The following is a 27,645-nucleotide window of genomic DNA, read 5'->3' on the forward strand; positions in this document are numbered from 1 at the left end:
ACACACACACACACACACATATATATATATATATATATATATATATATATATTAAAAATCAAGGCATCAATGCCATCTGCAATGGAGAAAACCAGCCCTTAGTTTCTTAGAGCAGAAATCACTCTATCCCCAGAATGTGGTCCTGGACTAATTAGACATTTCTAAGATTGCTTTTATATCAGACCTAATTACTTGATTTAAGATTGCATTGGGAAAGGCAATAGATATATAGGTTGGTGGAGCTTTGTTATTGATCAAGTGATATAAAACATACAGTGTATTGGGCAAATCAAGACTTAATATCTCCTATTTGGGGTTATCTCCCAGAAAATCCATACATAGAGCAAAATGTATTTTTTGCTTGTAGATGTATTTTTATTTAGGGACAAGACCAATAAATCTTTTACTAGTCATGAAAGCTGTAGTTATTTTTGTTATGTAATTGACTCAGAATGTTTGTAATGACTCCAAAGGAGCAGAAAACACTTTCCATGAAACGATTCACCCTAAACTGAAAAGAAAGAAAATTTTTTTTGTTTAAAGATATTAAAGAGATTTACTTTTAATAATATGAAAAATTTTCTTTTTTTTTCCTTTTTAAAAAATTTTTTTGAGGTAACATTTGTTGATACTTATTAGTGTTTTTACCCATACATTCTCTTCTCAGGTATATCCAAAGGATTAAAAAAAAAAAGCTGACACATTGGTTTCATATTTCAAGATGAGAAAATTTCAGAGTTGATTTAGATATGACTCGAAACTGAAGCTTTTCATGGAAAGTATGACATAGTAACTTTAGTAGCATAAATCGCTCTATAATTTATCCTTGTCTAATTATTTCTTATTTAGCTATGTAGATTTAATTTTTAAATAACTATGGTTTTATTTTATGTTTTTATGAGTAGATCATATGAAACACCAGAAATAATTTTCATTAAAATATCCTATTTGTTTTAGGTATCAGATTATCTTGAAGTAATCAAAGAACCAATGGATTTATCCACAGTGATAACTAAAATTGATAAGCATAATTACCTGACTGCTAAGGATTTCCTGAAAGATATTGACCTCATCTGTAGCAATGCTTTAGAGTACAATCCAGATAAGGACCCAGGAGGTAAGCACACATTGGGCAAGGTTCACTTTGGTGATCACTGAGAAGGTAGTTTAATGCTTAAATACTAAAGCATGCCCATGTTTCAGATAGATACATTTAATGACATATTATTGTATTTAGAAACTTCTGAAGAGGAATTAATATACTTAACTCATTAAATTAATGTATTAAATTGAATCATGTACTTAAATTAGAGGGTTTTATAATTCTAGGTATAATGTTCAGCGTTTAGTTTCTTTATTTACCCTTCACTTTTTTTACTAAAGATTCATATTTTGTTCAGGTAAGATGGAAAACTGAGTAACTGAGAATTTAAAATTTATTATTTAGTCCACATCACCAGTGCTGGTGAACACTGGAAATTTTGAATTTGTGGGAACTAATTAGGGTACATTTACATATCAAAAGACGCCTTTAGGTAGACATTATCTATTCTATAGATTGTGGGTATTTTTATGTAATTTTATTATTTTACTTCCAAGTCCCACCCTATATGTAAGTCTGTAGTCCCAAGCTTTCAGTGCCTTCTGACTTTTTATTGTATATGTTGCATAGAAAAATTTATGAAGATACAAATAAAAAAAATTAAAGTAACCTATAATCAATCCCATTACCTAGTGTTCTTCCTCTCTCTCTTTCCCCACCCACACATATTGTATATGGAAGACATCCGTGCATAATATTTTTACTAAAATGAAAATATAATTTTTGTAAACGTTAGCATTCATATAATATTTAGTGAAAAGTTTATGAATTAATATATTTCTACACATTTTTATTTGTTATTTTTTGTTTTTCAATTACAGTTGACATTCAGTATTATTTTATGTTAGTTTCAGGTGTACAGCATAGTGGTTTAACATTTGTATAATTTATGAAGTGATCCCCCTATAAGTCTAGTACCCACTGGCACTATACATAATTATTACTATCTTATTGACTATATTCCCTATGCGGTACTTAGCATCCCCATACCATATTATTTTAATCATATAGATGTACTATAATAGCTTATACCCTATTGTTGGACATATTTGATTTTTAAAGTTTTTTCCTCTATTATAATGCTGATGGATATCTTTATAATATAAATTTTATGTACATTTTTAATTATTTCCTTCAAATAAATTCCTTAAAGTAAAATTTCTGGATCAAGGAATATATATCTCTTATAAGTCTTTTAGTCTGAATTCTTAAAATTTTCTCCGCATTTTTTTCCCCTTCTATCAGCAGTATCATGGTACCTGTTAATTAGTATAAATAATTTTGTGTGAGAGAATCTCTTTCTTCAGTGTAGATGGTACCTTGCTGAACAGGGCCACAGTTTGGGTGGTGAAGAATGGGCTGGATGTCAGCCTTACTCGATTCCCTTGCTGGGGTCCCTGGTGAGGGTACAGCCTGTATTTGTCTTTATAGTGGCCTCGATCAGTGTCTGAGAGCCTATGCCCTCATCCCGTCAGTTTTCTGAGACACAGAGGTTGCCAAAACTATGTAGTAGGTAATGAGCTTGGGCTTTGGATTTACATCTAGGCTTGAGTCCCAGTTCTACTATTTCCTAGTTTTTTTTAAGTTGATGGAGATAAATCCTCTAAATTTTAGTTTCCTTATCTGCAAAATAGGGATAATTATAATCTCATTTAGGGTGGTTATAAGGATTAAATGAGAAAATAGATTAAATTTTATGAAATCGCCATTTTCATATGATTCAACCTAAATATGTTAAGCTTTTAGCACAGCGCCTGGGATGTGGTAAGTGTTCCATAAAGATTAGTTGTTCATAATTTTATTCTCATCATTATTATTTAAATGGTAACTTTTTTTTTTTTTTAAGCTGAGCCATCCTGCCACCTGTTGGCAACTCAGCGGCAGCTCAGCTCGGGCCGGGAATCCAACCGGCGACCCTGTTGCTTAGAGCTCACACTCTTGAGCGAGCTTATAACCAACTGAGCCACTCGGCCGGCCCCTGTATTTTAATTTTTCTACGTTGGTTTCTTAGTGAGTACCAGCATACTGGCTTTAGAACGACCCTTTATGCTTTGTGCTTGTTCTAGTCCCTGATTCACGTTTAAAATTCAATCCTATTTTGGAACAAGTCTCGGGACTAATAATGAAAAATGAATTGGAGTGGTTAGAAAGCCAGTCGAGAAGATCAATCCAGATTTTTCCTCTTAAGTAACTTAATTACAACCACATTGAAATAATATTGCTTTCAAGAAAGAAGCAGTGATTTCTGGTTCATGATAACCTTTTACTACAGAATGCAATTGTATAATTAAAGAATATGGCTCTATCTCACAGTTAGAGTTGACATGATACGCTTATACTTGTAACTTTCCTCTACTGTTTTAGATGCAAACAATGTGATATAATTCAAAAGCATGATTTTGGTTCTGTTCAAATTATTTCATATCTTTAGTTAAGAGGCTTTTTCATAGCAACAGAACCACTCGTTATGTATTAGATAAACAACCTCAGGGTCTGTTGTGTAGCAGGTGGAAATTACATGAATGTTGTATTACTTTTACAAGCTCCTAAGAGTATTTGAAAGCTTTCAGTGTTCTGTTTTGCAGAATACATGGCCATTTGGGAAAAAAACTAGCATATATGTAGAAGGCAAAAGCCAACATTTTGAAAGCTATATGTGTTGCCTCAGTGTTCACCCAGACTCTTTCTCCCTTGAGGATGACATGGACAGGAATTAAATATGTTAGAAGAAATTTCATTTGTAGGTTCTAAATGTGACCAGTGTCAGATATTGGACCCTAATTATTATCTTGCAGATAGTTGCTATATTAAGTTTAACTGTTCCTCATTCTTTGTCTTGTAGTGTATCTCTCTTCTGGCCCTCAAGCGCATTCATATACATACCATTATTTAGCTAATTTTGCTGAAATTTTAGTCCTAATCTTGCAGTCTTCTCAAAATCTTCTGTTTTATACCAATTACTTAGGGGTAAAGTTCACAGATTTACCCTGGCTTTTGGAGCCCTTTGTGGGCTATGCTTCAGCCAAACTCACTCATATTTTCTTTAGTAGTTGTGAGTATCATGACTAGTTACTGAGCTGGGTGCTTAGCATACAAAGGTGACCATGACAGGCCTTGCCTCTTGACATAGAGATATTCAGATCACTAATAAATAGTGAATAAATACTATGTGGCAGACATTATGCTATATGTTATGGTATTAGTTTGCTATGGCTTCCTTAACAAAATACCACAGGTGGCTTAAACAATAGAAATTTACTTCTTACAGTTTTGTAGGCTAAAAGTCCAAAATCAAGGTGTCAGCACTTTTGGTTTCTCCTGAGGCCTCTGTCCTTGGCTTGCAGATGGCTGCCTTCTTGCCGAGTCCTCACCTGGGCTTCTCTCTGTGTGCATACACCCCAGTGTATCCAAATTTCCTCTTCTTATAAGGACACAAGTCAGATTGGATTAGGACCTACTCGTATGATCTTATTTTATCTTAATTACCTCTTTAAAGGCTCTATTCCAAACACAGTTACATTTTGAGGTACTGGGTGTTAGAGCTTCAACATACGTATTTTGTGGGGGAGGGAACATAGTTCAGCCCCCAACAGTTGTATATACAGAGATAAATAAGCCACAGTCCCTACTATAAAAAAACTCTCACTGCTTTACAGGAATGGCAGGTATCTAATTATTGGTAATTATAATAGAAAGATAATTAAGTATGGAGGTGGCAATTATGAATTTTGTCTTGAGGTGGCAGCAGATGATTGTAGTTTCATAAGGTCTGTATTAGAAATATGTACACAGTGTGAGTGGAGCACAGAGATGAAGACACTGCCTGGAGATAAATAAGATTAGGCAGGGCATTCATGCTAGGCTGAGAGAAGCAGTGTCCAAAGCTATAAAAAGAGAATGTGGCTGGGGAATCTAGTGCTGTGGAGGGGTCGTGGGAAATGTATCCACTTCCCTACTCACTGAATCTCCATTTACCATGCATCCATTTATGAATTATTCTCTATGTATAAACTGTGTTCAGTCCTGGAGATATACATGTATAGCTCTGGCCTGTAAGATGCCTAAAGCCCACTTAGTGGAGAGTCCTGCAGATAAATGTCATAGTAAGTTTTCTGTCTTCTTTTGATTCTCAGTAAGGACTTCAGAGTTCGCTAGATGATCAGGAGCCACTGGATGGTTTTGAGACAAAATGATATGCTTTTATTTGCATTTAAGAGTATGTAGTAGTAGAGGCAGTATGCACTTTGGGGTAGTGAGTGTTGGAAGGTTGGAGGTTGGAAGACCAGTTAAGACTCAACTGCAGTGATGGCAGAGACTGAACCTAGAGGGCGTAGTGACCAATCAGTTGGATATGACTGACAGAAAGCTGGAATGATTCCCGAGTTTTTGGTCTGGGTGTTAAGGAATTTGAGAAGTAAACTAACGAAGGACTAGGTTCATGGGCAGAGTGCTAAGTTTAATTTTGGACGTGTTAGTGTGAGTTACCTTTGGTACAACCAGATAAAATGCAGACATTGTACAGTAGTAGTTGTATACGGGATTCTAGTGATTAGAAGTTTGGGCACGCGTCATGAGTGTATGAGTGAAGAGATCACATAGGCAGTTTGTAGAATGAGGGGAGAGGGGAGCCTAGGAAGAGCCTTCCTCTAGACAGCGGTTCTCAATCTGTGGGTCGCGACCCCTTTGGGGGTTCAACGACCCTTTCACAGGGGTCGCCTAAGACCATCGGGAAACAAAAAAAATATTTACATTATGATTCATAACAGTAGCAAAATTACAGTTATAGAGTAGCAATGAAAAATAATTTTATGGTTGGGGGTCACCACAACATGAGGAACTGTATTAAGGGGTTGCGGCATTAGGAAGGTTGAGAACCGCTGCTCTAGGAAATATAGGCCCCAATTCTCAATTTATGGCCCAGTCTTACTCTTGGTACTGCCTCTACTGGGAGTGTGCACATTGTTTTGCTTTTTTTATTGATTTTAATTAAATTACAACAAAACTTTTTAAAGTGCTTTGTTTTTAAAACCACATATATCTTTTAAAATCCCACGTATCCTTCAAGGGATATTAAGTGCCATATTCATAACAGCTTTCTGATTTCATTCCAGTTATAAATAAGCCCTTCATCTTGGAATCATAGCACTCTTGTAACTTTTCTGAGACACTAATTATTTATTTATTTTCTCCTGAAGTAGTGACTTGTTTATATATCTTTATCCCTGTTTTAGACTAAGCTGATTGAGAACAGGATCTGTATAGGTGTCTTCTATGGAGCATATTCTTAGTAAATGTGGCCAGTGAGTAAATTTGATCAGTTGTTCTCTTGTTAGATACTAACTGAAGGAGTCTCAGATTAGATAGAAATTATAAAATGGAGAATAATAACATAATGCAGATATGAGCCAGTAAATACAATAAACTTTATTTGTGAAATGTGGGATGAAAAATCATCCCATAAAAATTAGTTTTTCTTAAAATATTGTTAATATTTCATAATAATTTTATTGAATAAAATCAGCTAATATACTTCTGTTCACCCAGATACAAGAGAAACACTGACACATTGAAAGAGTTGTTACTTTCATAACAGTAGTGATTTAATTTTATAGATACTCATCAATATTAATTTTATAGATATTCATCAATTTGTCCTAACAGTTATTACTTTTTACTGAAGGCATATGTAAATGGTAATATCTTTATTTTATAGATATAAGGAGATTGAGGCTCAGAGAGGTTATGTGATTTGTCTACAAATTCACTAATGTTATGTGGCAAAACTGAGTTACTGAGATCTCTCAACTTCAAAGCCAATGTGTATGGTTTTTTACTGTGCTTATGTTATTTCAAATTTTATGGATATGGAGAATCTTAAGATTTTAAATTATGAGACAAAGTAAAAATTGGTAAATATGTAGCCTTTTTCATGCACAATTGTAATGCAAAGATTTGAAGTCTGGTCTCTATGAGAGAGTCCCTGAACAACCACATCCAAAATTGTATGCATGTGCCTATGATTTAAGCACTTTCATCACATGCTTAAAAGGATCCAAGATGACTTTTTACCCCTTAAAAAAGATGAAGCTCCAAGACATAGACATCTCTTAATATTCTGTAAGCTTATGCTTCAATGCTATGTATAAACTTAGACACTGTTCTTAATAAAAAAAAATACATTAGGCACATGAAAAAGCATTGTTATCTCCTCAAATGCTCTTTAAAATAAATTCCTTGTCCTGCAGACCAATGGAAAATTTTATGGGATTCCTTTTTTCATTTGTTCGTTCGTTCATTCATTCATTCATTCATTCATTCATTTCCCCCCCCCCCTTTATTGGGGATAGATGTGGGTGGGAGGCATGTGTTTAAAAAAGCAAAAAAGTAAGTAAAGACCATTGATTTATTTTAGAGTGATAATGTGATAATGTGCCAGGTACATGGCTTTTTACCTTTCTTTTTCCCGGCTTTTTTCAAGCTGAGGTGGAAAGCCAGTGGCAGTTGTGGTGTTGCATGGGCTACAAACAAGTATTGTCAGCTTGAAAATAGAGCTCCTTCTAAGGATGTTCATTGTAGTTTCTTGTTTATAGCAGCTAAAATTTGAAGCAACTTAAGACTTTCAATAATAGAACAATAAGACTGAAAATTAAGGTACATCCTATTTCGGATTGTTACACATCCATTAAAGTTTGGTTTTATTTTTTTAGCTGAGCCATCCTGCCACCCGTTGGCAGCTCAGTGGCAGCTCAGCTCGGGTCGGGAATCGAACTGGCATACCCGTTGCTCAGAGCTCGTACTCTTGAGTGAACTCTTAACCAGCTGAGCCACTCGGCCAGTCCCCCTAAAGTTTGTTTTTTAAAGAATATTGGGAGACTTGTCATTTTGGCTAAGATGGAGTAGAATACTAAATTAACCCTCCTACCTGAAACAATGAAAAAAAAAAGCTGAACAAAATATATGAACAAACAGTTTTGAAGACATTGGATATCAGGAAACGAAAGAGAAACGAAAGAGAAACTAACAAGTCGAGCACTGTAGTTGCCCGGAGAGTTCCCAGACTGTGGCCCAGGAAGGAAGAACCCAGGGAGAGCCTGGAAGTCCCCCTCAGTTAAGGAGACAGAGCTGGGAATGTACGGAGGCCATGGTGGGTAGAGTTCTCAAGGCAGAGTACCAGGAAGACGAAAGCTGCATGGAGAGAGCACTCCAGAGAGCTGCAGAAGGCCCTCCTCCATATCAGTGGAATGGTGATTGTACACGTGAGGAGACTACCCGAGGCCAGAGAAAGAGAAGGAATATTCTTTGAAGCTCACACAGGGCTAGCAACAGTGCAGCAAATAAACCAACAAGGAGATAAAAGGGAATCATTAAAAGGTACACAATCCAAAAGAAGCAAGAAAAAGAGTAAAAAGGGAATGGAGAACATATGTGACAAGTAGAAAAGTAAATAGCAACCATATTGATAATCACATAAATCATATTAAAAGTAAATGGTCTAAACCTGGGATCAGCAAACTGGCTGCCTGGTTTTATAAATGAAGTTTTCTTGATAGGAACACGGCTGCACATACATTTGTATTGTCTGTGGCTGCTTTTATGCTACAAAGGCAGCTGTGTGTATGTGCTAGAGACCTCATGGCCTGTGAAGTCTAAGATATTTACTCTCTGGGCCTGTACAGCAAAACTTGCTGACCCCTGGCCTAAACATCCCAAATAAAGGCAGAGATTATCAAATTAGATTTTAAAAAAAGCAAGACCCAATGTACGCTGCTTACAAGCAGTCCACCTTACGACACTGACACACTACCTGCTGTGCTAATGGGCTCCTTTATAACAAACCCATTTTAAATATAAAGCTACAGACAGGTTAAAAGGAACGTATGAAAAAGACACATCAGATCAATACCAAACAAGGGAAGCCGTTATGGAAATACCAAAGTAGATTTCAGGCCAAAGAATATTACCTGGAATAAAGAAGAATGTTTCATAATCATTAAGTAGACATAACAGCTCTAAACATTTATGCCTCTGATAACAGTTTCAAAATTCATGAAGTGAAAACTGAAAGACCTGTGAGAAGAAATGAAGAAATACTTGTAATGAAACTTGGAGGTCTTTTGAAGATGTTCATCTAAGTCATGTTACTTCCTTGCTCATGTTTTTTCAGTTACTTCATTGCTCTTAGGATAATCGGAAAGCCTTTAAATATGATTGGATTCCTGTTTGCTTCTTGCTTAATTGTGTTGTAAGCACGTAGGCTACCTTTCATTTTCTGGAAATCCCCAAGGTCTTTTTACTCCAGAACTTTCTCACACGGTCTTTTCTGAACCTGCACTCGTTTTACTGTGCCCTCTCAGTGGCCACTCCAATGTATGCTTCAAGTCTCAGCTTACATGCCTGTTTCAGAGAGGCCATTCCTGACTTGCCCAGTTTACATTGGCACAAACAGCATCCTGTAGGTTTTCATCATAGCTGTTATTCCAGGGTTTTGGGGGTGTTTATATGTGTGTGTGAGAGATTATTTGGTAAGTACCTCTTTCCTATACTAGTCGGAGAAGGTCCTTGAAAGTGGAGACATGTCTGTTTTGTTCACCACCCTGTAGCCATCACCTGGCTCAGTTCCCGGTATAGCTGACAATCAATATTTATTGAATGAATGTTTAGAGAAAATGAATGTTTAGACGAAATACACCAGTGGTTGCCCTTTGAGTACTGCATGTTTGTTTTTGTAAGATTTCCAGTGACTTACGACTTTCTAATAAGAAAAGTTTTAAATAAAATGTCTTTATTTATACTTTTTATCTTTACTAGAGATGAAAAGGCAGATGTTGTATTGTGGTTCTTGATACTGTTACAAAATTAAGGACTTTGATATAAATACTTGACTTACTATCTCAGTTACACAGCTCTAGAGGGCACTGTTTACATTGTTTATGATGAGGACTTCTGGAACAGTTTGAAACACAGACTCTTCTTTTAGGACCAATTTTAGGCTTAGTTTACCTAGAGGGAAGTAAGTATTTCTGAATCTACCTACAGATTATATACCATCTACCATTCTTTAGCTCAGAGTGTGTTGCTGTATTTGTCTGTTTCTGTCATGGTTTTTAAAGGTCACCTTTACTTAGGATATATTATATTCATAAGCACAGCTTTGACCAATTTTCACCTATGGGGAAAATTATGCAAGATTATCTGAATTCTCAGTATCCATCTGTGGCAACTCTGGTGCTGGGCATATGGTGAATATCCTCTAAATCTTTTAAAATTTTTTTATTGAAAATCATACATTTTTGTTTTAAAAAATATCAGTAGAGTCTTATATCTTTGAGGTAATGATTTGTTAAATAGACCTAGTATTTTGAAATTTTAAAGTACAGTTTCCACAGAATTATCAACTTGATTAACTTATTTTTTTACTCGTCGTTTAAATGAACTTGTTTCTCATCTAGAAATACTTTTTACCATTTTATTTAAATGTTTGTATTCTTTTACTTTGCATTTTAAGACTCCCTTTGTTAATTATTTCATTTGTATGTATAATAAATGCATACCACCTTTTTTTTAACAGATAAAATAATTAGGCACAGGGCTTGTACCCTGAAAGACACTGCTCATGCCATCATTGCCGCTGAACTGGATCCAGAATTTAATAAACTCTGTGAAGAAATTAAAGAAGCAAGAATCAAAAGAGGTAAGTTATAGAAACAAAGTTGCTGCTGAAGACCAAGAGGCATTGCACATAATTGAGTGGTGTTTTTGTAGGGTTGCTGGTATTGTGAAAATAATGTTTTTGAGACATAGCCTTTGCTTAATTTCTGATACTAATATGTGTCATGAAAATTACCAAAGATATTTAACAACTTTACTTCCTGTGAAAGTTTTAGTATGACAGTGCAAATTGCAGAAATAAAATGCTTCTTAGTGAAAATTCTTTTGCAGTATATCTTTGATAATTATTGATTTCTATTTTTAAAGGATTTTGATAGGCTTTCATAGAAGAGGGTTTATTTTTCATGAGTTTACAATACTGGTACTTTTAAAAAGTTTTTAGGAATAGGTTTTTTTTTTTTGGTTTACCCTATGTGCAAATTTTGTTAATATAAACACAGCATTAGCAAGTGGTTTGTTCATTCACTAAAAAATCCTGTCTTGCGCCGGCCGAGTGGCTCAGCTGGTTAAGAGCTCGCTTGGGAGGACCAGCTCGGAGCAGAAGGGCTGCGGTTCGGATCCCACATTAAGGGCCAGTGATACCACACCCTCTACAGCTAAGATGATGAACAACAGCTCGACCTGGAGCTGGGCAGCTGTGAGTTGCCAGTGATGGCGTAGGCTGCTGCAGGGCTGCAGTGGGCTGCCGTGAGCTATGTGAGTGGCTGGCAGCCAGCGTGAGCGGCTGGCAGCTGGTGTGAGCTGCCGGGAGCTACTGTGAGTGGCCAACCAATGACCGGTGACCGATTGCCTCACCCAGGAGGAGCGCAATGATAATACCAACATGGGCCAGTGAAGCAGCGTCCTCCACAACTAGACTGAAGAACAGAACAGCAGTTTGTCTACCTGTCTGTTCCCCTTCCCCGATTCCCCAACGCTGTTCCCCTTCCCCCCAATTCCCCAATAAAAATCTTTAAAGAAAAAAAAAAAGAATCCTGTCTTGAGAATCTCACACTTTAGTAGGAGAGAGAGCGAAATGTAAAACAAATTAAGTACAGTGTGGAATATGCATTGGTTGAAGTGTGTGTATAGGACAGAAGCAAGACCTCCTGATGGGGAGTCCAGCATTTGGGGCAGAGTTTGGGGAATGAATATAGGAGTATTGTCTCTAGTGGAGAGAGGAAGTGTGGCAGTGATGGAGACGGAGGAGGTATTTGTAAGCACAGCACACAGTAGCATGTGTAAAGGCATGGAGATGTGAAATATTGTGGCATATTAGAAGAACTACAAACTGGTATTGTGAAAGCTGTACAGAATGGCACAGAGCTCAAGAGGTGAGCTGGAGCCAGGTCACTGAAATGAAGATTTTCTTCTGCTTCCTTAGAGAGGCCTTTTCTGGTTACCTGATCTATTTGGGCTCTGGTCATCGTAGCACTTGGCATTTTGTTGTTTTTTTGTTGTTGTCTCTCCCTTCCTTATTTAGTGCTGTGAATGCCTAGTTCGTAGCTCTACTGCAGTCCCTCGATCTGTGTCTAGTATACAACAGGTTTTCTATAAATGCTTGAATGAATTGATGCTATGCTAAGGAGTTTGGATTTTATTCTGTAGGCCAGTGTTTTTCAAAATGGTGTGCCTATTACCTACTTCAGACCTAGTGAATTAAGCTCTGAGAGTAGTAAGGCTGAGAAATCTGCCTTGAACAACCTGTACAAGAGGTTTTTATGTATACCAAAGTTTGAGACCCATTGCCATAGTCAGGAGTCATTGAAGTATTTCAAGCAGTGGAATGAATTGCTAAATTGCTTTGGCAGCAGGAAATATAGCAAGGTCTCAGTGTAGAGGGTAGGAAGACGAGGGACCAGTTAAAAAACTGTTAGAGCCAGTTTAGAAAACAGTTTGGCAGTTCTAAAAAGTTGAACATAACATTTACCATACAACCAAGTGATTCTACTCCTAGGAATCTATTTAAGAGAAATGAAAACATATGCCCATATAAAGACATGGTATGAATGTTCATAGCAGCATTATTCACAACAACTAAAAATTGGAAACAGCCCAAATTTCTGTCAGCTGGTGAATGGATAAGCGAAACAAGGTATATCATACAATGGGATACTGCTCAGCCATAAAAAGGAACAAAGTACTGATACATGGCACGACATAGATGAACTTCAGAAATATTAAGTGAAAGAATCCAGTCACAGAAGACCACATGTTGTACGATTCTGTTGATATGAAATGCTCATGAAAGGCAAGTTTATAGAGACAAAAAGTGGATTAGTGGTTGCCTGGGATAGTTACCTAAAATTGGATTGCTGTGGTGATTGCACAGCTCTGTAAATTTACTAAAAACCATTTAATTGTACGCTTAAAATGAGTGACTTTTAAGTTATGTAAATTCTACTTTAATAAAGCTTTGGGGAGGTAAAACTATTAGAGTAGTCCAGAGTGAAATGCGGTTGAAGGTAGCATTAATATAAGAGAGATGTGGCTGGCTGCAGGATTGGAGGGCATTGTGAAGGGAAGGAAGAGTCCAAATTGGCTGCCGTATAACTGGTTCAATGACTTAGCAGGGGCTAATACCTCCAACAGAGATAGGGAATATATAAGGATGAACAGGGTTTTTTTGTGGGTAAAGATAAACCAGTTATCTTTAATTTGACCTATCTTTAAGATATCTAGTTGGAGATATCAAATAGGCAGGTGGATAAATGGATTAGAAGCTCAAGAGATGTTTGGGCTAAAGATAGGGATTTGGGAATCATTATATATTGCTACCATTATATAATGGAAGCTAAAGGCATGAATGATATTTTGTAGTGGAAGGTGTAGATTAGAGTGAGAAGAAAGGGATTCCAGAGACAACCCTGGGAAACCAACATTTAAGGATCACATAGAAAAATCTAGTAAGGGAAGTTGAGATGGAATGGTAGTTCTCAGGAACATCAATGCAGAAAAACAAACTTACTGCATTGTGATGTGACAAGCAGCTAAATATCAGCTACTAACAGTTCATGTTAATGGAGTTTACTGGCCCAATAAACATACATTCTAAGATGGCAGAAATCATAACTTTTAGACAGTATATAATCTTATTGTCCCGTAGTCATAAAAATGTGAAATGTGTCCCTTTGTAAATTAAAATGAGTAAACATAGTGCCCCTTTGGGAATTAAGGGTAATCATGGCCTGCTGGGTTATTTTATTTTTATGATTTTATATCTAGCTTCTTTCCCATCTTAAAACAAAAGATAGGATTTTCATCCAAATTACAAACTGTCCAAGTATAATTAATGACTTTAAAACTCAGTTCTGTATTTCAGACTTTTTTTTTTTAAAGTCTGTTGGTTTATGTAGCTAGGAATATTTAAATAGGTGTTGCTTATCTTCTGCTTGCAGGCTTATCGGTAACAGCAGAACAAATAAATCCTCATGGTACTGGAGCTCGGAAGACAGAAACTAGAGTTGAAGAGGCATTTCGGCACAAACAAAGAAATCCCATGGATGTCTGGCACAACTCTGCAAATAAATGTGCATGTGAGTATTTGAGCTCATGTTATCCAGTAGTGGGAACAACTGAGAATGATACAGATTTCTCAGGAGTTGGGTACACAAACCAAAGCACTGCTGGTTTCCCATGGCTCTTTTAATCTTCTCTCTTTTCAGAGGTGAGGAGCTTGTGGGGTAAGATGCTGAATCAGAAATGTATTTCTTTAACCTTACTTGCAGTTTTCTATCCCCTTTCAGTACTTGCTCTTGTAATTGAACTAGGTTTGAATTTTTTTAGTTTTAAACTTTGGGGTTTTTAGATGGAGATGTGGAGCCAATAGACTTTTTATCCACCCCTGTCTCCAGCTCCAATCCCTTGCTGTATGCTATGCCCAATGTTCTCTTTATGGTGGAAAATGGAAACTGGCTTAGGAGAGTGGCGGATTTGACAGTAGGAGTTGATTTTTCTGAGAGAACATTTTGTGCTCAGTTTGAAAAATCTGTACAGCCTTTTTTATCTAGTTTTGTTTAAATGATATATATTTAGAGAGGGACTATTCAGTGTCTACGTTTTCTTCAGTTTTCCTCATTCATGGTGATCTATGAAATTTCTAAAAGACAAATGTTAAGAAACATAGCATCTTTCTAATGGAGTACTTACGTTTCACTGAAGATAGCCATCCTTGGAAGATACAAGCTGTTCTTCTGGGAAAAGGTGGTGATACTTTTCCAGCTGTCACTGAAGCTGGCCACAATAGGTTCTTTCACCAGTGTCATCGAATTTGAATGAATGAACAGACCTATTTTTTTAGCTTGTGCTCTTTGTAATAAGTGGTAATCATACGTGAGAAAATTTGAAGGCCTTAATGGTGCATTTAGTTCCATGAAACTGATTAGTTATGTGGCTTACTTGTACCTCGGACTGTGACCTAGATTATATAACACAACACTCTAATTTAAACCTTAAAATTCTTTACATTCTCTGCACCTAAAACAAATATTTACTAAAACACATTGAATGTTGGCTTTAAGCAGTTGAAGTTTTCTTTAAATATGAAAACGTTACTTTAGTCTACGAATGTGAGTTTTGTTTTCTCTTACCAGTAGATGGCATATGTGACTCATATTGTATCTGCTTTACATTAACTTACTTAAATCATAAATCTAAATGTCCCTAAGGCACAGTTGCTTTCCTAAGGTCTTAGTTTTGGAAATAAGCTCAGAGATGCTATAAAAATTGACTCTAAAGATTGTGCCTCTAAATGGGCTCTTCATGCAAAGCACCCCTGAAAAAGGAAGTGGTATATTAAAGATTAATTCCATAAATATACACTGCTACCACATGCCAGGTACTATCGAGATACAGCAGTGACAAGACAAAAATCCCTAATCTTATGGAGCTTATATGATAATTTCTGTTTTTTACCAAAGCATACTAACCATTAGAAATAGCTATATAAGGGGTAGGGGAATATCTCTAGTTTGACCTCCCCTCAAATGAGAACATTTTCTCTGTTCTTAGCCGGGATGAACGCATTAGAAAAGTAAGCTTGCTTCAGTAGGGCTCCTGGCCTGTGCTTAGTGTGCTGCACATCAAGTTACTGGGCTGGCTCTTGACTGAGCACAGTTCAGCCTCGTGCTCAAGAGTTCCATGGCTTAATGAGGAAAGAAAAGGGGAACCACTTGTACTTTTGGTGACATGACTGAAAAATAAGTGAGGCCACAATGTCAAGAGTGACTTGTCAGGTAGTAAAAACCCAGCAGTTCCATCTTTTAGAGAAAGAGCAAGCTGAATATTTTTCTTTCACTGTTAATTTGGACTGGAATAGTTTTTCATATAATTAATGGAGTGCTTATGAGTGTCCATCATTTTAGCCTGTGTACAGCTTTTAATAGACTAATGTAGAACTTTCTTCAATTACCCTATACCTGTAAATTGTAAACAGAAATTAACGTGGGGAAAGGAGTGGAGAGATGATTCTAATGATATTATAGTTTTGAAGATACGATGTATTTTGAGCCAAGTGACTAACTTGAATTTTGGAAATGATTTCAGAAGCCTTTAGTAGATTTATTCTTGGATAAGAAAGAAGAATAATGTACATATATGTGTGTGTGTCCATTTCTTGTGAATACCTTGGTGTCTTTACAGAAACTCAGTACAGATTAAAAATGAAAGGATGAAGAAAGTATGTAAACACTACGCATTGTTGATAGATCTCAAGTTCATATTAAGTGGTGGAACATAAGAAACAAGGGTTGTCATAAGACTATATTTCCTTGTATTTGTCTTTCAAAAGCAATTTTTAAACCGTGGATTAAACAGTCTACACTTAGTGGTCTCATATTTGTATTTCAGGTTTTTAAAATGTCTTTGCCAAGGAAGCTTTTCAACTTTTACATATTAAAATTATTTATTGTCTTTTTTAAAATAAAGACAGACTTGAGTTACTTTTATAGCTTTGGAAAAAGTGAATTATCCTGATGATTTTCAACAAACTAATATTTTGAATTTGGTGTTAGGTACCAGAAGGGCTAGGTCTCTAGCTTAATTAGTTTGCTTTGATTACTTTTGTATTTAAATTTACTTATACGTCTGTCCCAAATTGCAAAATAAGTGTAAACTTTCTGCTTATTTAAGGGACAGTGAGATAGACTTGGATAACCAACTACCTTTGATACGTACATGGGAAATTAAAGATTCCTGGGTCCATCATTACCCGGAGGGACCAGCTAGCTACTCGTACAACTCATGACAGTTTCTCACATCTAAGAGTATAGTCCTTACAACTTTTGTAGGTCTCCCTTTTCACATAACTGACCAAATATTTATTTCCAATATTTTGTTAATGTTGTTGTTGCCACCTTGATAGCAGTGGGCTCGATTTTTCTACATATTTTCAAATAACACCTTTGCAAGAAGTTGCTGTTGCCAGGTGAGCTGTCTGTGGTGGAGACTGACAGCGGGCTAACAAGGGCGTCTGTAGCGCTTTCACAGGGCTTCTTGCCAAGGCCATGTAACTGGGCGACGCCCCTGGAAGGAGAGACAGTGGCGATTTCTTCGTAGGGATACTTGTAACTCTTCTGTCTTGATATACTGGACTGTGACATTATTTCTCTTCGTGGTTTAGGTGCTTTTAGGTAATCTTGGTGGCAAAATGCTCACTTTCCTGGTGGAAGTCCAGAACTGTCACCCTAAACCTTCCAGGCAGCCTGGTAATGTGGGTCTTTCCCTAAATGTGTACATTATTACATGCTTGGCCTCTGGATGTTAGGAATTAGGAATAGCTATAAAGGAGAATCCAGGGTAATAGAAAAAATTAGTGCTGGGGAAACGCATGTAGGAAATAAGTGTAAAAATCTTTTCATTCTTCAGAATCTATCCCTGACTTCACATCCATCCCACCTGTAGTTGTGAGGATTAGTCAGCATGGATGTCAAGAGCTAAGTAGTTTTTGGTTGTGTGTCACACCGGTGTGGGTTTACTTTCTTTCGGGTCTTATTTAATAGACATTTGTAAAACAAGTGTTACACTCCAAACTCTACATATCTTTTTTCCTTCCTTGTGAAATAGTTCGAGTTCGGAGAAAATCAAGGCGGCGCTCACAGTGGGGTAAAGGAATTATTAAGAAAAGGAAAGTCAATAATTTAAAAAAAGATGAAGAGGACACCAAATTTGCAGACTACGAGAACCACATGGAGAGCAGGAAATTGCTAGAGAATGGCGAGTTTGAGGTGAGCACTGACTGCCATGAAGAAAACGGAGAGGAAACTGGAGACTTATCTATGACCAACGACGAGTCTTCGTGTGACGTCATGGACATGGACCAGGGGCAGAGGCTTAACAGTGGCACGGGCACAAAGGAGAACTTCGCGTCCACCGAAGAGGAGAGTTCCAATGAGTCTCTACTCGTCAATAGCAGCAGTTCTCTAAATCCAGAGCAGACATCTAGGAAAGAGCCTTTCCTTAAAGGAAGCTGTCTAAACGGTGAGGCCTCCACTGACAGCTCTGAAGGAATACCAGCTCTGGAGTGTCAGAATGGCAAAGCTGAAGTAGTTTCTTTCTGTAGTAGTGGAGAGAAATGTAGTTCTGAGCAAAAGATTCCTCTGGAGGACCAGTCAAAAGAGAAACCAGAAACTTCAAATGAAAATCCCGGGGACAATCCTGAGAAACTCGAGGCACTGGAATGTAGCAATAACGAGCAGTTAGAACCTGGCCCCGAGGTGGAGGCGAAAGATGCAGACCTGGATAAAGAAGGTAGCGCTAATGTTTTAACGAATCACCTGAAGTGTTACCCTCCAGAGTTAATTAATTGCATGTTTTGTCTGGTCCCCAGTAGCAATAGTTGATAAATAATTATACCTCTTGGAGAATTTGTTAAAGTTTTCATCCTTTTTCCAGGGAAAAGTGTACACTCACATACTAAATTTTGGTGAACGTTTCAGAGGGTTTATGGTCCAGAATGCACTGCTTTCCTGGCCCCTTACATTTCTGGCTCCCACCTGATTATCATACCTGTCCTAATGGATTTGTGACTAAAACCTGAGTACATCCACAGGTGTAAAGAAGATGAAATTCTAGCACAAGATTATTGGGGTGGGGTGGGGTGGGGTGAGGGTGGTCTGAGAAGACTTGGATACTGTAGCAGGGTGGTATACTCGAGCCATATAGGCACACATTAAATGACCACTCCTTTCTAATCATGTGACTTGGAGCCAATTACTTATACTCTCCAACGCTGTTTTTCATCTTTTGAATTAAACTTGAGAATAGTGTCACTGCAGGGAATACATAAGTCATGTGTATTATCACCCCTCCTGGTACCTGGCACATGCTGAGGTGTGTTCATTCCAGGCAATCACCACTGGTTGAATTTGAGGGATGTGTAGTCTAAGAGGCTCCATTGCTTTGTAAGGCCAGTTGTAGGGAAAGCAGCAGAGCCCTCGCTGTCAAATTTACCTTCTCCTGCTTCAGCCTTCCTATGGCTGTGTCATTCTCTTAAGAAGCAGAAAGGGGGATTGAGGGTTTCTGGCCATGCTTTGTTGACCGTATTCTTTAGCCCGTAGTGGGATGGGGTGAGTTAGAGGCCTGCCCTGTTCAATCTACATCTTCTTCCTGAACAGGTACTCTTCTTACAGTAGGCTATCTTGATACTGTATCTATAAATTGTGCTCTCTAAATTGTGTAGACTGTATAGCGTTCGCCTGGGATTAGGGTTAGGTAGGAAAAGGTTTTTGCTGCTAGGTTTTTGAGCCCTTTAGCAGAATCAGGAAGTAGGAAGGTATTATTCAAAGTCTTAGAATTCTTTTAATGGATAAAGAGTGATGTGCTGTTCTTAAATACTATCTGTTGAGATTTTTTTCGTTTCCTTCAACATTTAGTAATAGAAAATAGTTTTAAGAGCAGTATTTATCCTGGGCTGTCATATAGACAGAACTTTAATAATGTATTAGTCTAGGGTTAGGTAATGAATGGGGCAGAACGGGAAAAAGAGATCTATGCTATGAGCAGAATGGGTGTGGGGGAGGGATGGTTTTTATGTGCTGCTTCACTATGAGATTCTAGTAAGCCTGCAGAAAAGGTTTAAATTAATATGTTCAGTTAGTGACCTAGAAGTCCTCAAGATCTTTGTTGTGCAAAAGCTTTACCTGAAGTTCTCATTTTTAACTGTCTGGGTAATTAACCTAGTGCAGTGGCTCCTAATCGAAGTTCTCAGACCTCTAGGAGTCCATGGATATAGTAATGAGGATCAGTGTTGTCTTAACAAAACTCCTAGCATATGTTAATTGAACTGTAAATCAAGGTTTCGCTCTAAAGGCTGTCTGAAATATAAAATTTTCTCTGCAGTATCGTGGACTATGTTTTTGAAGGCAAAGACTTGGGAATAGAGCACTAACGCAGGAGGGAGGACGAAGGCTCTGCTCAGGGCCCCTGACATGGGCCAGGTCCTGTGTAATGTTTTGAAATCGTCCAAGTTTGTCTTTGTGTTTCTTCCCTCTTGGCCTTCTCTTAGAGTATTCCTACTTAGGGGAGCACAGGGCTTGATGGTCTGCCTCCCCTCTCTACCCACAAAAGTGCCTGGTGCTCTCATTATGCTCCACCTCAAAATTTCTTCTTTTTTTTTCCCCCTCAGTATAGCTAGTCTGAGCAAGATGTTGGAATTAGATTATACTAATTCACTCTAAGCTAGGAAACATCACTAGCCCTACTATAGTTTTAATGGGTCTATATTTTTAAGAAAAAAATGTTATAACCCAGATCTCTTTATAATAGAATTCTAGACAGTATAATAGAGAAAAGTAAGGAATTTCAGGTAGTGTTGAGAAAAATGTTTTACATTAGGAGGCAGCTATGTAGACATGTTGGCCTCACTTTGTTAGTATCTGCTTTTCTAGCTTGCCCCCCTTCTTCCAGTTCTGAAAGCTCCAAATTTTGAAGCGATGGCCATCATAAAGAGAGTAAAAGCTCTTTATAAGTTAGTGCTTAGAGGCAAAGAGTGCTTTTATCCTCCTTTTGGTGGATATATTTATTAGATGGCATTTTAGTATGACTTGGTGTTCATAGTTGTAGTTTAGTTCTTTTTAATTTGGGTTACTTATTCTTACAAAAATATCATTTATTCCAAGAAGGATTTGTGGTGGGTGAAAGAATTTATAGTTTAAGGCTGATTTTTCTTAACTTTTACTTGCTGCAGTCCTTTTTTTTTCTCCTTCAATTGTAGGTGCTTCTAAAGTAAAGAAATACCGTAAGTTAATTTTAGAGCAGGCAAAAACAACCAGCCTGGAACTCGTTCCAGAAGAGCCATCTGAGCCTGTGCCACCTCTTCTAGTTGATCATGAGAGATTGAAGGTAAGCTTACCTTGTCCCAGTTTTAAATGAATGGAAAGAGATTTGAATATGTTTTGTAGGCAATTGAATAAAACTAGTTTTGCTAATCTTTTGTTTTAACTAGGAATATATGTGCTTTGGGGCTTCTAGTAAAAAAGTGTTATGTGTGTTTTGAGGAGTATAGAAATACAACAATGGTCTTGGTAATAAACTGATAAGCCCTAGAATCTTCTAAACTCCGGTATCATTGTTACACCATAGCCTGTAGTGTCTGTTGCTTAGCCATTTGAATATAACTGTTTTAGTTTGAACAATGAAATCAAACTTTATTTTATTCTCTTCTAATTTTTCTTAGAAATTGCTTGATTTGTTGGTAGATAAAAGCAACAATCTGGCAGTTGATCAACTTGAGAGATTATATTCCCTTCTTAGTCAGTGCATCTATCGTCACCGTAAAGACTATGACAAATCACAACTTGTAGAGGTAAGTGCTTAGTTCATCTGTAGGATAAATAAAGATGGAAAAATAAAAGAGGAAAGAAAAGCTATTTTAGTTTATATCTTTTACCAAGTAACTGAAGAATGTTGTGAAGATTTAAGATTAGAAGAATCAGTAAGATCTATAGTTTGAAGAATAAAGCCTTTCTGTACCATTTTGTCTCAGGGCAGAAGTAATCTGGGATTCTTTGTTTATCAAAACACAGAAATTCATGGTTCTGGGTTGGCATATACACAAAATAGCCCTCCTCCTATCCCTTGCTCTTGGCTGACGTCAGTGGCGAGGTGGACCACTTAGGCCTGCTGCATGTGGGCGTGGCCTTGCAGTCCTCCCCCTGCTCCCTGAGCACCTGCTGATGAGAAGGAGTTGGTGTGGGCAATGAGACCTCTTGGTCAGCCCATTAATAGCCGGAAGAAAACTTAGAAGTTGTCTCGTTTATTCAGATCTAGTCCTGTAAAATGGCTACGTGAAGGAGTGGTCCTTTTGCTTAGCTGCTTTAGAGGTAAACCATTCCCTTTCTAGACAACTTTGGGCCATAAGAAAGTTCTCCCTTATAAATAAGAACTTAGATCTCTCTTCATATAATTTACATCATTAAGCCATACTTCTGCGTTTTGAGGTCATCTGAGCAAATGTAATCTCTCATACCCACTGAATGGCTCAGTGACATAATTAAACTCTGTTCATTTGCCTGTTTGTTTATCTGGTAGTCTAGTTATTAAATATTTATTGAGTACCTACAGTTCCAGATACAGTGCTAGGTTTGGGGTGCAAAAAACAAATAAGACAAAGCCCTCAAGGAGCATTTCTAGTATATTAAATGTTTATATGTAGAGGATGTGATTATTTTGTATATGTAATAAGTAATATTGAACTTGAATCAAAGCAAGAAAGCATTTAAAAGTTATAATCACATTTTTTGAGTCACATTTTTACAAACTTATATTGTCATTATAATACAATATATAGAAATAACAGGAAAGCATAAAGGTGAAAATAAAAACATCACCCATATCCCCCCATCTAGAGGAAACTAGTCAGTGTTAATCTTTTGGAATAATTTCCATCCTTTAAAAATGTCTAGATGTACATAACAGGTGCATAAGTCTGTGAATATATATTTAAAAATTGGGATCATTTGTATATTGTTTTATAACCTGGTTTTTTTCTACTCAGCAATATATGATGAAACATTTGGCAGGAGTGGTTTCGATTGATCATGTAGAAGAACTTTTTGATCAGATGATAATGTGTTCGTATGGCCTATTAGTTCTACAGAGATGTAGATTATAATTTCTTTGGAGGTGTTTAAAGGGAGAAAGGAACACCAAATGTCTTAGTTACATTTGATATTTGCCCATCTGAATGAAATGTGTGGGGTACTTTTTTTTCCTTATTCTAGACCGTCTTTGTTCACATCGTTGACCTTTGTTTAGCTTGATGGATTGACTGCACTTCAGTGGTGAAACATGTTTCAGTATGGGGCTTGGACCCCTTCTGTCGGGGCCCCATTTAGAGAGGGAAGGGGGATCTATAGCAGAGTTTCGGCTGTGGTGTTCCTGGTGGTGGTGGTGGTGGTGGTGGTGGTGGTATAAGTTCTGGCTTGTTTTTCAGTTCTGGTTGGAGTGAATAATAGTGGGATCAGGGTGTATTCTACTCCTGGTGTAAGTTTTGCTGTACTGAATGCATTCATTTTGCTTCGGGAGTTAGTCGAATGTAGTAAATAATGAAGAGCTGAGGTTCTGGAATGAGGCCACGTGCATTCAAATTCTGACTCTGCTATTTATTAGCTGGCAAGTTATTGATGTATTTAAATTTCTTAGTACAGTTACCTGGCATAATAAGTACTCATTGAGTGTTACTAGCCTTATCCTCATAAGCCTAAATATAAAATAGGAGTCATTTGGAAGTGTCTAGGGCAGATTGTCTTACACAGCAACTATGGTATTATAATCAGGAAATATTTAAAGCTTAACTTATATCTAAAATTCTCTAAAAAGTTAATATAAAGTGAATTTTCCCATAATACTCTTGTCTTTTCTTTAATAGACAATATGTACTTTTTTTTCCCCCTTATAGGAGATGGAAAGAACAGTTCATATGTTTGAGACATTCCTATGAACTTTTCGAGATGAGTGGTTTATCCTCTCCAATCTGCTCCTGACAGAGCAGTCTTCTGAGCCATTCAATTTCAAATTGCACCAATTACGTGCAGAGCCTTGGTGTAAAAGTGCTCTCTCACTCATTCTTTCTCTCTGTTGAATTTGGTGCTATTGTCTCAGGTACCTGAAACCAACCAGCCTACAAGAACCAAACAGAACTTCAGAAACATGTTGTATTTTCCACAAATAAAAAATACAACCCCACAGATTGGAGATTTTGGTGCTACAGAAACTGCTCTCGCTCCTGCTCCTGTTTTCATGCACTCTCTTTTGGAGACTTCTGTCTTAGGGAGCAGACCAGCAAACACGAGAAACTGGATGGGCAGTTCTAACTGTGTTGAATTGTTTAAACAGTGGGCAACCTGTTCTTATTTTTTCTCCTTTCTACCCCTTTTATCATATTTGTTTCTATTTTTTCCTCTGGGTAATGGACTGAAACCTGTTTAAGAGTTGGCTATGGTATTGGTGGGAAACTGAAGAAACTGGATGAAATTAGATTAGGCTCTTTAGAACTGCCTTTAATGTGCCTTTTTATTCATTTGAGAAAGATAAGGCTAAACAAACGGATGGGCTTGTTTGTAGCAAACGAATTAGAATGTTTTCCTTGTTCACAACCTTTAAAATAAGTTTTGATACTCTGTGTCATTAAGAGGCAACCAATGTTTTGGTATAAAATGCCTATCTTGTTTTCAAAACTCAATCAAGACACTTGTTAAGCCACATAGTATACTAAAATGTGTTTTCCTGTATGGTCTGTTTCTGTTTAAGAAACACGTAATAAAACAACAACAAAAAATAATCCACAGTCCACCAAAAAAACCCACACATTTTTCAGTATTACTGACAATGATGACCAGAAAATAAATAGATAGTGGCCATTCTTTCTTCTGTCAGTGGCATATTAATTTCATGTTTGAGTTCCCAGAGAAAAATGATTCATGTATAGTAAATTGTTACTGTTTTGTTTTAAAGCCAGGACTTGCCAAATGGACAGAAAAATGGAATTTGTTAGAAGTTCTATAAAATTCATTTTCTATATGCATAGTTGCAAGTGAGCTCTGGTATGGTACTTGAATAACAGTATTAATGTTTAAATCCCTTACCATAAGCTTAACTTTCACAACTGTTCATTTTGATTGGAACCTATTTTGGATCTTGTTGAGTGATTCCTGTGAGTTGTACTTACCTAAAATTAATTATGGGTTACTAGTTTTACAAAAACTTTCTACAAATTTGGAGACACAATCTAGGCAGTTGCAAAGAGGCAAAGGGAGTGCAGTGACATTTTTTTATCAGATAATTTTTAAACACAAAAGTAGAAAATTTTGACAAGTTGGCTTGATATTTTCATTCATTATAGCTGTTAGCTGCAGGTGTGTCTTTCCAATATATGCAACACATGTAGTTTGGGTTTTAATTAGAGCGAATGGTCTTGGACTACTGCAGAGATACTGAGCTACCTCAGCTTTTTGTATTTTAGTTACCAACAGTGTTTACAGAGTCCTGTAATCACTTTGCCACCGTTTACACGCTGAAGCTAAGGTACTTGTCTCCTGTCTCTGGCTGTTTGTAGTGTGCTGGGTGCCAGCGCAGAAAGCACACGTCGCCGCCGTAGGCTGCTGCAGTAATCCTAAGTGCTTTGCATTTCCATTAACGTTTTATGCCTTCTAATTCTAGCTTAAGTTTTGAAAAATGCCACTTGTTTTCTTTATACCTAGTCTAAAATGTTCATGATATTCAGTTAGTCACATAATTCAAGATGCTACCCATGTAGACACACTGTATTTTTAAGGTGGGCAAGTGCGATTAACGATGAACCATTTTAAAGGGGAGGTTATTTGAAACCTCGAATTTGATTATTGGGAGGATTTTCATGCTTTCTTTAGTATTTATTACCATCATACCAGTTCAGGCTATTTTACTGTCTAATACATTAGCATTTTGTATTTTGATGGAAATTGTTACAGAATTTAAAGATTTGATGAAGAAATAAGATGTAGCAGATTTTTTGTAGCAAGTTTCTGGTAAAAGGGTTTTTTGCAAGTCTCAGGTTCTTGCTGCACTATTTTTTTTTAAATATTTATTCCAGTTACTCTAATTCAGAAGCATTCTGTTCAAGTAACAGCAGCACTTGTGAAAGGAAAATAAAAACGCACATGTTCTTAGTAGGTTACTAAATTTGTACAAGTTAAGATTTTAGCCATCAATGAGTTTGACAAAGGAAATTTATTTATGTTCAGCATTAAAATGCTTCCAAAAGATGAATTTATTTTTTATTTTTTATTTTAATCTTGATATAGATGGAGAAATAGGAGGCAACCTCAGTATGATAGGAACTGCCACTTTGAACAGTTTAGGTCTTAAAGAGAAAGCCAATCTAATGCCAAGGGGAGAAAAACGAGCTGAAACTGTACCAACTCCTCCAGCCCCCTCTTTTCCCCCCAAAGAAACACACTATATCAGTTGTGCTTATTTTACAGATATCTGGTGATTCTATAGCTTAAAGCAGCTTGTGAAATTATCCGAGTGGACTCAATTTTGTTTACCTTTCTGTAAGTTCTTAATTTTTGCTGTATAGCATTGGCAAAACTATGTAAAAATTGACCTCTGTTCTTATTTCCTATTGTGAGCATTATAAATGATGAGCTCCTGTGTAAAACCTTGCTCTCAGATCAGTAAAATATATATCACAGCACAGCCCAATAATAGTTAATGCTCAGTTAATGCTGTGGGGACCATGGGAGCTTTTTGAAGATGATGGAAACGCACTAGGATTGAAAGTGATGGCTGTGGAGTTAATTGTGTTTTTGAGCTTGAATCTCACCTGTGATTAATTTTTTTGTTTTGTTTTTATGTCCTTTCATGACTTGATTTTTCTCATATGCCAATGTATTTGTAGGTTTACTGGATTTTATTTTTAGGGAGTGGGTGGTTATACCTTCCCACTTTTTGATTAAGTTGGTTCAGCTATGGTGCTATTCAAGTAGGTATTGTCAGTGTCAGGTCCCGTAGCTGATGCCATTGTTATTATAATTATTATTTGTAATCACGTTGTAAGCTTGAATTTGGGCTTGTACCTGCATCTTTTGTATTTTGTACATTCGATTATTTAGACTTTGGGAGTCCTCTTTGGTTTCAGTCATGTATGTCTACTTTGTAGATTTAAGTAAACTTCATCAACTATGGTCTATTTTGGGTTTGTAGTTTAATTTAGAATTGTGTTAAATTGATGTTTTGCATTTGACTTCATTTTACATTAGTTTGAAGTAAATTATTTAATTTTTGAATTCTGGAATTTTGAACATTTACTGTAATTTGTAATATAACTGCTGTGAAATACTTGAATAAAGATGACAAGAAAAACATGTCTTTCTTTTAGCTTAATTATGATTACCTTTGGCTGCAAACGCAAGGCTGCTTTTCTAGCTGAATTCATATATTTTGCAGCTAGGACGTACCAATATTTATTAAGCATCCAAAAAGTCTTGTTACATTTCTTTTAGATTTTAGTAGCCCTCAGTATTTTTTAGGTAAAAGATTTTGTGTTGTGAAAGTGTGGTTTTAATTTCCATTGAAGATTGTCTAAAGTATGTCGTACAGAAGCAAATGGATTACTTCTGAAATTTGTTTTTCTAATTGAAAGACTGCCACAATAGACGATCAGGTAGTGTTGTTTACTTATTTTACAGTGTTTTCCCTTTGATCATCACATGGCTTATCAGCTGACTGAGTAGTACATAGAAGTTAAATATGGAGAGATTTCATACCTGAATTTTCAAGGGCTTGTTGCTTTAAGTGAGTAGAATGTTCCTGGCTTTAGATTGCCCGTCTTTCTTCTGTCTCCTATGAAACACTTTTTCATGTTCTAAGCTTAGTATACTAATCTTCCTCAGTAATCAATTTTGATTTTTCTTATC

General features: G+C 36.8%; 1 protein-coding gene across 3 annotated transcripts in view; it reads left to right on the forward strand.

Moving 5' to 3' along the window:
• Positions 1–27,093, forward strand: part of ATAD2B (ATPase family AAA domain containing 2B) — a 116,780-nt gene extending 89,687 nt beyond the window's left edge. For 2 of the 3 annotated variants that reach the window (XM_019651162.1, XM_019651214.1), the window contains exons 22-28: positions 958–1,117; positions 10,671–10,793; positions 14,149–14,286; positions 17,813–18,496; positions 20,961–21,088; positions 21,423–21,551; positions 23,646–27,093. In XM_019651162.1, the coding sequence (XP_019506707.1) occupies positions 958–1,117; positions 10,671–10,793; positions 14,149–14,286; positions 17,813–18,496; positions 20,961–21,088; positions 21,423–21,551; positions 23,646–23,687 (1,404 nt within the window). In that variant the 3' untranslated portion in view covers positions 23,688–27,093. The other variant, XM_019651284.1, reaches the window with a different exon arrangement.
• Positions 27,094–27,645: the final 552 nt, after the last annotated feature.

The sequence above is a fragment of the Hipposideros armiger genome, unplaced genomic scaffold, assembly GCF_001890085.2.
Source record: "Hipposideros armiger isolate ML-2016 unplaced genomic scaffold, ASM189008v1 scaffold_0, whole genome shotgun sequence".
Classification (NCBI taxonomy): Eukaryota; Metazoa; Chordata; class Mammalia; order Chiroptera; family Hipposideridae; genus Hipposideros; species Hipposideros armiger.